Source organism: Salmo salar, chromosome 26 (assembly GCF_965601325.2).
Source record: "Salmo salar chromosome 26, fSalSal1, whole genome shotgun sequence".
Taxonomy (NCBI): domain Eukaryota; kingdom Metazoa; phylum Chordata; class Actinopteri; order Salmoniformes; family Salmonidae; genus Salmo; species Salmo salar.
In genome coordinates, this window is record NC_138316.1 from 25,560,161 (window position 1) to 25,574,993 (window position 14,833).

Below are 14,833 nucleotides of genomic sequence, written 5' to 3' on the forward strand. Positions count from 1 at the left end.
TTCCATAAGCCCATCCCAAGACACTTCCATACCCACTGACCATTCATATAATGACTGTAACACTCATTCTCACTAACCACAGCCCATCTTCAGTCAACACATTGTCCTGAGCTGTATGTGAGCTATCTGAAAGGCCATGTGGGAAGTGGGGGGCAAAATGCTGAAGTATGACTGGTATTAATCTGGTCCACAAATCCCTCCCCTCGGGGGCCTGCCTCTGGTGCTCTCCAGTAGAATTACTACAGCGCTGTGGAGCTAGCCCAGGGCCCACTGAAGAGCACAGTCAACACAGCCAAAGGCTGTAAATCCTCCAGCGCTGCACTAGCCTAAGACAGAGGCTGTTTAGCCAGAGCTTACAGTAGTCATGAAGGGCAGAAATTGAAGGGGGAGAGTAGGGAAACACTATTAAACTAGTGTAAAAGCAGACGGATGATTAGAAAGACAGAGGGGTTTGAGGGAGGGGAGAGGGTTGTTTGGTCAGATGAATGGGTTGAACTGATGGGTAAGGCAGGCAAGATGAATAGAGCTAACAAAGACCTGTTGACCTAAGAGAAGCAGCATAGTGTGAGAGGTAGCTAGGAGGCTAGTGTAAAGTCATCATGGGGTAGAGGAGGACAGATTAATGGGATGAAAAAAAGATGGATACAAAGGAGGAGGAAGAGGTCAAGGTAAATCAGGGAGAAAAGTGACATGAAAAGGGTAAGAGCAGTGGATGGAGGAAAATAGAGATAAAGGCTGTTAGCTTCTGTTTGGTGTTGGGCTGAGCACTGTCAAAAACACAAGCCTACCCACAGACTGTCAGACACTCACATACAAGCATCTTCTACAACTGTATGACTACTGCTAAACTGATTTAACCTGACAATGCTCTATTTCCTGTTTTTCATCTCTCCATACCCTCCTTTCTCTATGTTGAACTCTCTGGGCCCGTCCTCATTTTTGTTCCCTCTGGTACTTGTATTGTACTCACACCATCACTCTCCCTCTGTATCTCCTATTTTCCAATTATGTATCTCTTCTGTCTATCTCTCTGGTTACCACTATCCTTCTCATCTGTCCCTCTCCTTCCCTTTTCTCTCACGTGCAACCCCTGCAAAACCCTTGTTACCCTCTCTTCCCTTGCTACTCTGTCTGGTCAGTTTTGGGGACCCCTCCCTCTCAGCCGCCTCTACCCTGGAGCACATTCCATCCTCTGCAGCAGCCCGTCCTCGTCCCCTGGTGCGACAGCAGAGTCTCCAGCAACCGCTCAGCCACCAGCCCCCTCCAGGCCCCAATGACCCCCCAGCCACCTCCCAGAGCCTGGGCCAGCTGCACACAGGGCCCGGGGGCGGGGGGCACCGGGGAGGCCCGCGGGGGGTGCGGGGGAGTCCGGCGGGGACAGGTGCTTCCCGGTACAGAGGAGCAGGAGGAGGACGCTCCAGGTCCAACCCAGGCAGCTGGGACCACATGATGGGACAGATCCGCAACAGAGGACTGGATGTCAAGTCTTTCCTGTGAGTCTGCTGATCTGGGAATGTTCTAGATTCTGCTCTTGGTTCTATTCTGAACCTGTCTGCACTGTCCTCTGACTGTCTCTATGGGCTTTCTCAACCTAACTGTGTTGTCCTTATTATATCAAATCTCCCCCCTTCTCCTCAGGTAATTGTCCTAAAGAGTTTCATATACTGTAAGATTCACTCCCAAAATGCCAAGCCTAAGCCATGTACTATAGCTGTAATGACATATTTTAACTTCTTGTCTTTTGGCATTACTTGAATATGTTGTGTAATTGATGCATTGTTCTTGGTTACTCTGTCTGTATGCCCTTTAGTGTCTGTCATTATCTTTGCATAGGTCACACTTGTCTACCTGAGGGTAGGGGACAAACTATTTGAGATAATAATTATGCTGCAGCTGCATACCATACTCTGAAGTCTTTACTGTGTGTGTGTGTGTGTGTGTGTGTGTGTGTGTGTGTGTGTGTGTGTGTGTGTGTGTGTGTGTGTGTGTGTATATATATATATATATATATATATATATATCAAATGTATAGCCTGTGTGCATCAACATAGGTGCAGGGGTTAAGCAGCAGCATGTAGAAACTCTACATTGCATTGATCTCCTGTCTACAGGATCATTACTACCACGATGGACTGTCACTATTAGATAGAGAGAGAGATAAAGGTAGAGAGGAGTAGTGTGTGAAAGATGGAAAGAGGGGGTATAGGATGAAGGTTAAACCCAAGGAGACGAGGAGTTGTTGAGGTGGAGAGAGAGTTCAATCCACTGTGTGGATATGGATGAAAAACAACCACTTCCTAATTCAATTTAGCTATAACTTTTACAATATTCTATGATAAAGCTAAATGTGACAAATGTACCACCAAATGTACCTGTAAATATACTTTTCACCATACACTTTAAGGTTCCCAGAATAATTAGTCATCAACCACTGTACAAAACAGTAAAACTTTTATTTGTATTACCCTGCAGTCAGCAGAACTTCAGTACTTCACAGACCCCTCACAGCATATTGTAGAGAGTAGATCTACTGTAGGTAGAGGAGCGATCTGGAGGCCAGAATCTCCTGACACATTTCATGGTGTCACCGATTTTCCAATGAATCTGGTATTGAAATGATTGGCTGGGGGATGAACCATTTGTTTGGTAAACAAAACATTGATTCCTTCTCCTCCTGTGTGGACGATGATGGATGTCTGAGGCTGTGTAGGGCAGCCTGCGGACACCCCCGAACACCCTGCCCTCCACTTGAGTCTCTCTGGCCCATTAACACAGGCCCCAGACCAGTGACTACCTCACTGAATCATCGCTCAATAAAGGCAGGGCAGATATGTGGAACATGGAGGGAGAGGTGGCCTTGCCCACAGTCCCTGTAAACATGAATCTTTCTGGACTGGGACCAGGCTCTGAGGGATGGGAGGATGGGAAGAGGTGGAAAGAGCTAGGTAATGGAAAGATCTAGGCAATGCGGACTGTCTAATTGTTATGATTTTTTTATATTGCGGATATGCAGAGATGCAGAGAATTAATTTGGGTTACTTTTTTCTCCAACATTGTGACCTTCCATGATAGAGCTTTGCTTTGGTGTGGATTTAGGCCTACAAATTCATAGGAGTTGTGTTCCTCTATTGTAGTCACCTTTCCTTATTGTGTTTCTGTGCTCCAATGGAAAGTCTGCAAAACTATGAGCAAACCAACCTTTGTATTGAATACATGGAATTGGATTGTGATGATAACGATGAATGAATCCTGTTTTTTTTTTCATCAGGAAGGATATTTGATTTAATGTGAATGAAATGGTTTGGTGAACTACCACCTTGGATAGTACTTTATTTTGATCATCATGATTTAGTGACTGTAAAGAACGTGTATTGATCTACTTGGATTTTAAAACACAGACATCATTTCTGGTTTGTCTGCTTCGACTCAAGACATCAGTATGGTTGCGTTAATCTTTTTGCAGGCGGTCGTGTTCTTTTGATAAATGTCATTTTGAGAGAGAGAGAGAGAGAGAGAGAGAGAGAGACTGAGAGAGACTGAGAGAGACTATAGAATGGCAGAAATAGAAATTACATGAAAATAAAATATTTGGGTCAAAGATGGAGGGAAAGAGAAACTGCTATAAGAGGGAGGAAAAGCACAAGCAGGATGAATGCCAATACATTTTTACATCGTGATGAATAGCTGTATGATGCACAGACTCCATGTGTCATTTAGGTAGCTGGACATGGAGCAAAACATCTTCAGCCTCCTCACAGACTGCACTAAAATATGATAACTACTACTATTAACTACACACTACCAGTTTGTCCCCCAAAGACAATATGTTGTGATATTCTTGTGCAGGAAGACCGAAGATGATTAGAGAACAGTGAGGGTCAGAGTGGGTTTTGTTGAACAGGGGTCAGGAATGTGTTATGTAAAGGCCCTGTGAGGGAAGGAAGAGAATGATGGAAAGAGTTAGACAGGACAGGGTCCAGGGAAACAGTGACTCACCTCACAGCTTTACACAATCCGGGGAAGAGGATCCCTTAGGGGAAGCTAAGTGTGTGTGTGTGTGTGTGTGTGTGTGTGTGTGTGTGTGTGTGTGTGTGTGTGTGTGTGTGTGTGTGTGTGTGTGTGTGTGTGTGTGTGTGTGTGTGTGTGTGTGTGTGTGTGTGTGAGAGAGAGAAGGAGTGTGTGAATGTTTGCTTGTTAAGAGCACTGTGTGCCTGGCCCTTTCAGACTTCAGCATACTTCAGTATGACTAAAGCCTGTAACACGGTACACTTCCAAGCTCACAGAAAGTAAACAATCTGTGTCTACAACAGCTTGGGTTCAATTAAATGTTTTAAGGATGAGGTTTTGTATCAATCCAAGTGATAATATGTAAATGTTTCACCAATCAATATCACCTTGACCTTCCTCTCCTCTTTACAGTTTTTTTGAACTACCTGTCTCTACTCTGTCTCTGTACTCGTTGTGTGTGTGTGTTGTTGTGTGGAGCAGCGAGGGGAAGATGGTTGTTCTGTCTCTAGCGATCGGGCTGGCTGAACAAGATGACTTCGCCAACCTCCCAGATCTACAGGAAGCACCAGCGTGCCAAGAAAACTCAACTCCACCAGACAAATCAAGGTACCAACCAGCCTACGAACAAAAGAGTGAAAGGAAGAGAAAGAGAGAGAGTGTGAAAGAAAGAAAGAAAGAAAGAAAGAAAGAAAGAAAGAAAGAAAGAAAGAAAGAAAGAAAGAAAGAAAGAAAGAAAGAAAGAAAGAAAGAAAGCGTGAGTGAGTTGAGAGATAAAGCCCTGGTGAAGTGAGATAAGAGAGATTGAAGGAAAATAGTTGGTGTAGACTTCTCAGCAGTGTGTGTGATGTTCAGAGGTTCAGAGCAGATCCTTGTGGTCCAGTTTTGAAGCTGCTGTGTGATCGGCATGATTCACAGTGAGAGGGAGCCTATAGCGACCCAATGGGGACGCTGTAATTGGATGTCTGACAGAAGCATCTGATTGCTTGGTTTCAGTGTCTTGCTGCTGTGAGAGTCCGGAGTTAGTACATTAGTATCAGGATTAGATATAGTCACTCTGAGAAGGTAGCAGGAAGTAATGAGCTTTATTACATATTCAACAAGCTTCTGCTCACCATGTCTCTGATCCCAGCCAATCAACCATTCCCCAATTCCCTCTCATGGTTGAAATAGGAATTAGCAGGTAATAACACTAGCATGTCCTTTCATCAAGTGTTAACTATGTGTCTACATCCTGTCCCACTTCATTGGTCCTAGCCTTACCACAACGTGTTTGTTTACTTTTGCCATTCTAAGTCAGCTTTGGCTTTGTTTCCTCAGTTTTTCCATCTTTCCTTTTTCATGCTCCCTTGTTCTTTTCATGATCCCTCTCATCTTGCCTCACCCTTGTTAGCCTGTTTGCCTCCCTCTCTCCCTCTCTTCCTCGCCAGCTCGAAGAGGGTTTGATCTGCATTCCTCAGCAGGGAGCATGGTGGGGGCGGACTCATTATTCGGGAGTGTGGTCCCCCCGTGTGAAATGCCTGTCTAAAAATATGCTAACCCTTCTTCTGCCACCGACTCCATATGCATTCCCCAACAGCTGTCAGAGACAAACACGCTAACAGGAAATAGGAACCAGAGCAACTCTTGTGGTGAGCTAACAGCTAGATAGGCTGCCATGTTATCACCTAAAACGTTCTCAGGACTTGAGTGCTCTGTTTGCCTCCTGTCCCTCATGGGTAGTGGACTGTACATAAATCCCTATTATTGGGTAAGGAGTCCTACTGTGTAAGATGGTGTAGTAGTGAGTGCTTTTTCATGGTACCGTTCAGTACATTTCTGTCCCAGATGAGCAATAGAACAGCTCTTATATTCATCAGACGATAGTTCGTTTTCACTGAATTTCTCTGATGTAGACTATTTTGTACTGCATCTTATGATTTCAATACCATTTGTAATGCCTCCTGGAATTTCCACATTTCCTTTGTACTGAGTTCTAAAAGTAACAAAATATGAACGATGGTAGATGGAGTTCTGTGCAGCGGTCAGAATACATACGAATTTTGTTCTGAAGGAATGCTATTGTGCTGTATTGGCCTGTGGGTTTGTCCTGTCGTGGTCATGCTAATCGTATTTCACGGTCATGCCACGGTTATGACCTGTTCAGCCTTTGAAATGCCTACATTGCAGTCACGGTGTGGAGGCACGCCTGCATGCTCATCTTCTCCCTCTTCCTGGCCGGATACCTGTTAAACACCAGTCTTTAATCACAGCGATCTGGTGCGAGGCACAGTCGTGTGGGCCAACTTGTCTAGTGTCCTTCCACAATGAATAACCACTTTCCATCATCATCTCTGTCCATCTCTCAGTCTCTCTAGTTACCCCTGTGTGGGTCCCAGTGGCCCTGCCTTGTCTGCCCCTGCCTTGCCTGCCCCTGCCTTGCCTGCCCCTGCCTTGCCTTGCCTGCCCCTGCCTTGCCTGCCCCTGCCTTGCCTGCCCCTGCCTTGTCTGCCCCTGCCTTGCCTGCTCCTGCCTGCCCCTGCCTTGCCTGCCCCTGCCTTGCCTGCCCCTGCCTTGCCTGCCCCTGCCTTGTCTGCCCCTGCCTTGCCTGCCCCTGCCTTGCCTGCCCCTGCCTTGCCTTGCCTGCCCCTGCCTTGCCTGCCCCTGCCTTGTCTGCCCCTGCCTTGTCTGCCCCTGCCTTGTCTGCCCCTGCCTTGTCTGCCCCTGCCTTGCCTGCCCCTGCCTTGCCTGCCTCTGCCCCTGCCTTGCCTGCCCCTGCCTTGCCTGCCCCTGCCTTGTCTGCCCCTGCCTTGTCTGCCCCTGCCTTGTCTGCCCCTGCCTTGCCTGCCCCTGCCTTGCCTGCCCCTGCCTTGCCTGCCCCTGCCTTGTCTGCCCCTGCCTTGCCTTGCCTGCCCCTGCCTTGCCTGCCCCTGGCTTGCCTGCCCCTGCCTTGTCTGCCCCTGCCTTGCCTGCCCCTGCCTTGTCTGCCCCTGCCTTGTCTGCCCCTGCCTTGCCTGCCCCTGCCTTGCCTGCCTCTGCCCCTGCCTTGCCTGCCCCTGCCTTGCCTGCCCCTGCCTTGTCTGCCCCTGCCTTGCCTGCCCCTGCCTTGTCTGCCCCTGCCTTGTCTGCCCCTGCCTTGCCTGCCCCTGCCTTGCCTGCCCCTGCCTTGCCTGCCCCTGCCTTGTCTGCCCCTGCCCCTGCCTTGTCTGCCCCTGCCTTGCCTGCCCCTGCCTTGCCTGCCCCTGCCTTGCCTTGCCTGCCCCTGCCTTGCCTGCCCCTGCCTTGTCTGCCCCTGCCTTGTCTGCCCCTGCCTTGTCTGCCCCTGCCTTGCCTGCCCCTGCCTTGCCTGCCCCTGCCTTGCCTGCCCCTGCCTTGTCTGCCCCTGCCTTGCCTTGCCTGCCCCTGCCTTGCCTGCCCCTGCCTTGCCTGCCCCTGCCTTGCCTGCCCCTGCCTTGTCTGCCCCTGCCTTGCCTTGCCTGCCCCTGCCTTGCCTGCCCCTGCCTTGTCTGCCCCTGCCTTGCCTTGCCTGCCTTGCCTTGCCTGCCCCTGCCTTGCCTGCCCCTGCCTTGTCTGCCCCTGCCTTGCCTTGCCTGCCCCTGCCTTGCCTGCCCCTGCCTTGCCTGCCCCTGCCTTGCCTGCCCCTGGCTTGTCTGCCCCTGGCCTTATGATGGATCCCAGCAGACTGAAGATGATGAAAATGGATGATCCCTCTCTCTCTGTCTGTGTGTGTGTGTGTGTGTGTGTGTGTGTGTGTGTGTGTGTGTGTGTGTGTGTGTGTGTGTGTGTGTGTGTGTGTGTGTGTGTGTGTGTGTGTGTGTGTGTGTGTGTGTGAGAGAGAGAGAGAGCACACATATGCTGTCAGACAAAGAGAGAAACCTTTGCTCTCAGGTTGCTAGAGAAATGTACACTCACTGCTAAAAAGACAGAAGTATTCACTCAAAGACAAATGGAACCATTCAGATGCCTAGAAACATACAGGTCAATGAGATGAATAAATACACATACAGGATCAGATGAAAGGGTGGAAACTGACATTGACAGACAAAGCATATACCCTCCGTCCATACACACACCTTACTGTATATTAGAATAGGATGTCCTTGCATAGACAGAGAAATGGTCATTGGTAGAGAGGGAAGGTTAATCATTCTCTCAAATGGAGAATATGTTCTGCTGCATCTGTGAGACCAGTCTTGTTTATCCCTGTAGAACTGAGTACAACGGAATATTATCTATTTTGGGCAGAGAGGGAATCTTTATTCAGATGGATGGAGAATGATATGCCTTGGCTCATTCTCAGGAGACAGGAGTGTGCACTCAGATGCTTAGAAACAGGTAATCAAAGCTTCGTGAGAAGCATAAACTAGAGGCAGCGTAATCTCTGTTTCTTTTGCTATGGCAGCTCAATTAGAAACTAATCATAGTGTTACAGCACAACTCTAAAGCCAGTGATAACCAAGCTCTATCCACAAGGAGATGAGGGAGGAAAACAATGAAATTATCCTGGAAGTCATTTGTATATATTAGTAGTCTGGAAAAATTTGTACTGAGAGATTAGTGATGCTCCACAAAGTAGTCTAACCCCAATGTTGTCTGACTCTAAAGCATGCTACTGCAGCTGCTTCTATTGAGCATTGTACTGTTCTCTGACGATGCCATTCTTACAGATATGATATCTGATCCAGAAAGTGTTTGTATTGTAAAAACTCGGTCCAAAGAGTGAATACAGTATTCTGTAGGCTATACCTTAAAGCTGGTTATTGAAGTTGTGGTCATCGAGTCATGCACTGGTGGCTGAGGTCCATTGTGTCAGAGGCCTTAAGCCTCACGGCTGACTGGAGTCGCTGGACTGACCCTCCCACCAACATGCAGTAGCTACAGAGTTTTATCATGGCAGCTCGATATCATTACCATCTCAGAAATCAAATCTGTTGTAGCATGACAGTGCTAGCCCCCAGACACGCAGACACACAGAGAACACGTAAATAAGGAGCTCAACGCTTCATGCTCTTTGAGCCTGGACCACCAACTCCTAGGAGCCAGAGTTTCTTCATCTGGTCTGTAATCAAACTGAGTCAAGCCTTATAATTACTCTTCTGGCTTGGCAACGGTCTCCATGGCCGCCTCTGGAGCTAGCTCAGGGAAACTTGATTGGCTGGGAACAGCAATATAGGTCAGCACAAAAGAGCTATTTTGATAAAATGTCAGCTCTGTCTCAGGAAGTCATTCACCATGCCTTGCTGAGACGTTTGAGTCGGAACACAAAGTTGATTAAAGGAAAGCACAGTTCTATAATCTGATGAAAAACAGTGAGAAATCTGCTTCGGAAGTCCTGTGTGGAAAAAAGCGCAGCATAAATTCACCTTAATCAATATCTAAGTGAGATATGAGGAGGAAATGACATCACTACCATCTCTTTACTTTATTAGTGTTTGTGCAATAAGAGGGAGTTTAAAGATCAGTTGAAGCATCTACCAGCATTCACAGAGGTACCAACCAATCAGGAAAACTCAGTAGTATTCAAACAGCAGTTAGCTGGACAACATATAGTAGATGGCTCCATTAGTTGTATTAAGCTGGAGCGGAGGGAGGTGGCCTGCTGATTTGCGCTGAGTGGGCTGACACCAGAGCTCAGGCCTCCTCCTTCACAGCCTGGGGACCTGTGCTTGTGTTGCACTGCTCTCCTGGGGTGTTGTATGATCAGCATGCCCATATACTGTATGTTTATGGATACAACTCATCTCTCATGTTTTCACCACTCCACCCCCTCTCCCATCATTAGAACCCACCCCTCACTCCCACTCCACCTCACCTCCATGTCCTCCCTCCATCATGCTGCCCTCCACAACACCAACCCGGCCTCCTCTCAATCCATCTCTCATTCTTTCTCACTGTCTCTCTCTCTGCCTCTCATGCAGTCTCTCTTCCTCCCTTTATCTAATTGATCTATTAACCCTTTACTTACCGTCCCTCCCTTTGTCAGCCCTTTCTTTCCCTCCCTCTACCTCTCAATCTCTTTATTCATCTAATCGTGCTTCCCCTGGGGGTGTTGACTCGCACTCTGATGGGATGATGTCAGAGCTCCGGTCCTCTGTCAGGGTGGATGACTGTCTGCCCAGGCAGTCTGGCTGGGTTACATCTGCATCACTGCTGAATATCACAACAGGGGAATGAGATTCCCCTGTGGGCAGCATACACACATACACACACCACACACACACACACTCTCACACACAGATATGGAGATGGCGAAAAAGGAGTAGGGACACATAGACACAGGAAAATAGACACTCCAGAGATTCACATACACTGTATGTAATCAAAATGCAAAACGTGTCTTGGTCTCAGCCTGTTTGGGGACCTGTATTTGATACTTAAGCAAGTCAATTGTTTTTGCAGTGAAGCACCACTGTTTCTCTCCAATAATAGTATGAAGATGCTCATATCATGCATATCTCATGGAGGCTTGCATGCTATGAATGATATTATCAAGACAACACAGAAAGATGTTCGGCTCTACCAAACTCATCATTTCCACCTCCATATAACTCCATTAACTCTATTTAACTCCATCTAACTCTGTTTTGTTTTGTACACTTTGTACAAAATAATAAAACGCAGAACCACAGGATGTTTCTTAACATAACTCTTTATTAACTAGTTACAACTCCATATTAGCCTATCTCCAACCACGATCAACTGCCCACGACCCAACCGTCTGGGTGGTCCCAACCAATCACCGCACAGTATGACACGGCGGCAAAATGCATCCAACCATAACTCAGCATGTATTCACATATGAATATTACATCCCCCTTCTTTTAAACAAAATACAAATGTTTTACATATTCTAAGCTTTTCTTTTGGATACATGCTCTGTAGTTTGAACTCAAGGTAAGTAACCATTTATATTGCATACTACACCAACTGAATCAACATAGACTCTGAAACAATGATCCAACATACTGTTACTTTTCAAACAAGGGATTCTCAGCAACTCAGCTTCGCTGTAGAAATTACATCTTAACATTTCAAACAAATACAATACCAAAGCATGTCAAGTCAACTTTCAATAACAAGTTTACAGTCTGGAACTCTTTTAGGGCAGCGATCCGCCTACACCCTTTGACATTTCATAGGTCGAGGACAGCTCTGGGCTTGACCTCTCTTCCTGACCTTGTGCGATATGATGTTGAGCATGCTTCTGTGTCAGTCAACAGCTCTTGTGGTGTTGCAGGTAAGTGTGGTGTATGTTGTGCTGTGTGTGTGTTTAGTCCATCACGTTCTCTTTCAGGGGAACAGTTCATCTCATCAGTGTGTTGTTCTTTTGTGTTCAGTAAGTGACGACGATTGCGGCGGTACACTGCTCCTTCTGCTGTGCGGACGTGATATGAACGTTCAGTGTCAGCTGGCTGGATGACGACTGCTGGTTTCCAGAGGCCATGCTCCTGGATTCTAACTGACTCTCCGTCGATCAGTGGTGGCAGTGGTCTAGCTGACCTGTCGTAGTATCGCTTTTGTTGTTGTTGTCTCTGTGCACGTTTTTCATGCATTTCCTTGTAGCTGACGACCTCAGGTTGCAGCTGCTGGTTGGTGCTGGGAAGGGTTGAGCGAAGTCTGCGGCTCATCAACAGCTGGGCTGGTGATTTGAAATTGTCAACTGGAGTGTTGCGGTATTCAAGGAGACTGAGGTAGGGGTCTCTCTTGTCTGCTTTTGCTTTGTCCATGAGTGATTTAGCAATCTGCACAGATTTTTCAGCAAGGCCATTACTTTGAGGGTAATGTGGGCTTGTGGTGACATGTGTGAACTCCCATGCTTTTGTGAAGGATTCAAACTCATTTGATTTGTAACAGGGCCCATTGTCAGATATTAAAGTCTCTACAATGCCATGCCTGGCGAAGGCTGCTTTCAGCTTGTGTATCACAGCTGCAGATGTGGTGCTGTGAAGCTTGTCGAGTTCGAAGTATCTGCTGTAGTAGTCCACTGTTACGATGTAGTCCTCGTTGTTCCAGGTGAACAGATCGGTTGCCACAACCTGCCAGGGTCGGTCTGGGATACAGTGAGGTAACATTGGCTCTTTGGTGTTTGAGGGGCGTCTTTCAAGACAGATGGTGCATCTACCAACAATGTCCTCTATTTGTTTGCACATTCCAGGCCAAAACAAAATGTCCCGTGCTCTCTGTTTGCACTTTTCCATGCCCATGTGTCCAGCATGGATCTTTGTCAAAATCTCTTCTCTGAGACTGGTAGGAATAATGATTTTCTCTCCTTTGAAAATGATTCCGTTGATCTGTGATAGTTCATCACGATGGTTCCAGAATTCTGAGACGCTCTGAGGGCATTTTCTCCTCTCCTCAGGCCATCCATCCTGTATGACTTTCCTCAGCTGTGTGAGTTGTGAGTCCTTGTCTGTTTCAGCTTGGATCTCCTTCAGTTTCGTGTCACTAACTGGTAAGTTGCTGTACACAGTGTGCACTTGCATGTCCATGCCCTCACTGAGGCTGCTGTCCTTGTAGGTAAGAAACTTCCTGGAGAGTGTGTCTGCGACAGGGATGTCTTTGCCTGGACGGTGAGTGATTGTGAAGTCGTATTTTTGTAGTTGAAGGATCATTCTCTGTAGCCTTGGCGGGGCTGCAGCTAGTGGTTTCCTCATGATTGACTCAAGGGGCTTGTGGTCGGATTCCACAATGACTTGTCGTCCATATACGTACTGATGGAAACGTTTACATCCGAACAGAATGGCATAGAGCTCCTTTTCGATTTGGGCGTAGTTGATTTCACAGTCTGTGAGAGATTTGGAAGCGTAGCCGATGGGCTTTCCTTCTTGCAGTAGCACTGCACCTAGTCCATACTTCGACGCGTCCACTTGGAGTCTGAGGTCTTTGTTTGGGTCGTAGTAGGCAAGGATTGGTCCTGGTTCTCTCGTGATCAAGTCTTTCACATTCTGGAAAGCAATGTCGTGTTGCTTGTCCCAAAGAAACTCACTGGACTGCTTTAGCAGTTGACGCAGGGGTGCATTAGCATTGGAGAGGCTGGGTGCGAACTTGGCTAAGTAGTTGACCATGCCAAGCACTGTTTCCAGCTCTGCACGGTTCTTTGGTGGCTCCATTTCTTTTATGGCTGAGATCTTCTGTGGATCTGGCTTGATTCCATTCGCTGTGAGAAGATGTCCGAAGTAGCTGACCTCTGTAGCGCTGACTGTGCTCTTCTCGGGGTTGAGCCGGACTCCTCTCTCGCGGGACCTTTGCAGCATCGCGCGGAGGTTTCGGTCGTGCTCCTCTTTGGTTCGACCATAAACAAGGATGTCGTCCACAATTGCCACAACTCCGTCGAGGCCTTCATATACTTCGTCAATCTTTCGCTGAAACTCGTCTTGGGCTGAGATAATCTCAAAAGGCAGGCGACGGAACCTGTAGCGTCCAAACGGTGTGTTGAATGTTGTGAGCTTAGATGACTCTTCTGTGAGCTTGATAGCCCAGTAGCCTGATCTAGCGTCCATGACACTGAAGTAGCGTGCTCCCGCTAGCTTGTGCGTGATACCATCTAGCGTCGGTAAAGGGTAATGGGGCCGTTTGATAGCCTTGTTCAAGTCTCTTGGGTCGAGACATACTCGGAGCTTGCCTGTGCGTGGTTTCTCTACCACCACTAACGCGTTTACCCAGTCAGTCGGTTCTGTAACCTTGGTGACTATGTCAGATTGCTCCATGCTCTCCAACTCTTTCTTCAGACGGGCACGGAGAGCAAGGGGAATCTTTCTCGGTGGGTAGACCACAGGGGTTGCGTCTGGGTCAAGGTGAATGGTACATTCTCCTGGGAATAATCCTATTCCTGTAAAGACATCAGCAAACTCCTCCAGTACATTTTCTGTCTCTACTGGTGCTGTTACTGATAAAACTAGCTTGATGAGGTCCATGTCTAAACATGCTTTAAGACCTAGCACTGCAGGTGCTCTAGTGTCAACAACGTAAAAGTCCAACATCATGTCACTTTCTTTGTATTTGCATTTGAAAGTGCATGTGCCTTTTACTGGGAGCTGTTCACCACCATAACCAGTCAGTCTGCGCATGGTGGGCTGTAGCTCGCACTCAGATGTCAAGCTGCGGTATTTATTCAGAGGAATAATGTTTACTTGTGCACCAGTGTCTAGTTTGAACTTTAGCTTTGTGCCTTGTGTTCCTATCTCAATGTCAGCAAAGGCTTGCTCTGTCTCTGATATGTGACTTTTCTGTGTCACTGAATCAATAAACAGTTCATCATCATTTGACTCTTTGATTGACATTTCATCTTCACTCACTGTGTGTACTGTTTTTCCACGGTAAGCTCTGCACACTTTTGCAAAGTGATTCCATTTACCACATTTAGTACACTGTTTGCCTTTAGCTGGGCAATTTCCTTGTTCGCCATGCACTTTGTATCCACAATATCCACATGTTTTGGGGCGTTTTGAGTCTGTGTCGCTCTGTTTTGGAGTTATGTCTCTCTCCGTTCTGAAACGCTCTCTCTGGGCACCGGAGGTGTGCTTTGATGTCTGCCTGACTGCGTGCACTGCTTGTTCACGTGATGCGCTCGTGCTGCGGCGCGAAATGGTTTTCATCTGAGCCTGTGCTAGCTCGTGAGATCTGGCTATGTCGATAGCTTTGTCCAGCGTTAGCTCAGACCCAACATTCAAAAGTTTCTCTCTCACTCGCGGTGAGTGTATTCCAAATACAATACGGTCCCTGACCATCTCATCCTTGTTTGCATAATCACAGTCTTTCACAAGCAGACGCAGCTCAGTCACAAACTGTTCAAAAGACTCGCTAGCTCCCTGTACTTTCTCATGGAATTTGTACCTATCGAAAATTGTAT

At 47.4% G+C, this 14,833-nt stretch overlaps 1 protein-coding gene across 3 annotated transcripts in view; it reads left to right on the forward strand.

Annotated features, from left to right (window-relative positions):
- LOC106587514 (synaptotagmin-7) overlaps positions 1-14,833 on the forward strand; it is a 110,425-nt gene that overhangs the window by 65,206 nt on the left and 30,386 nt on the right. For all 3 annotated transcript variants that reach the window (XM_045708164.2, XM_045708163.2, XM_082969554.1), the window contains 2 exons: positions 1,140-1,493; positions 4,489-4,614. In XM_045708164.2, the coding sequence (XP_045564120.2) occupies positions 1,140-1,493; positions 4,489-4,614 (480 nt within the window). The remainder of the gene's footprint in view (positions 1-1,139; positions 1,494-4,488; positions 4,615-14,833) is intronic.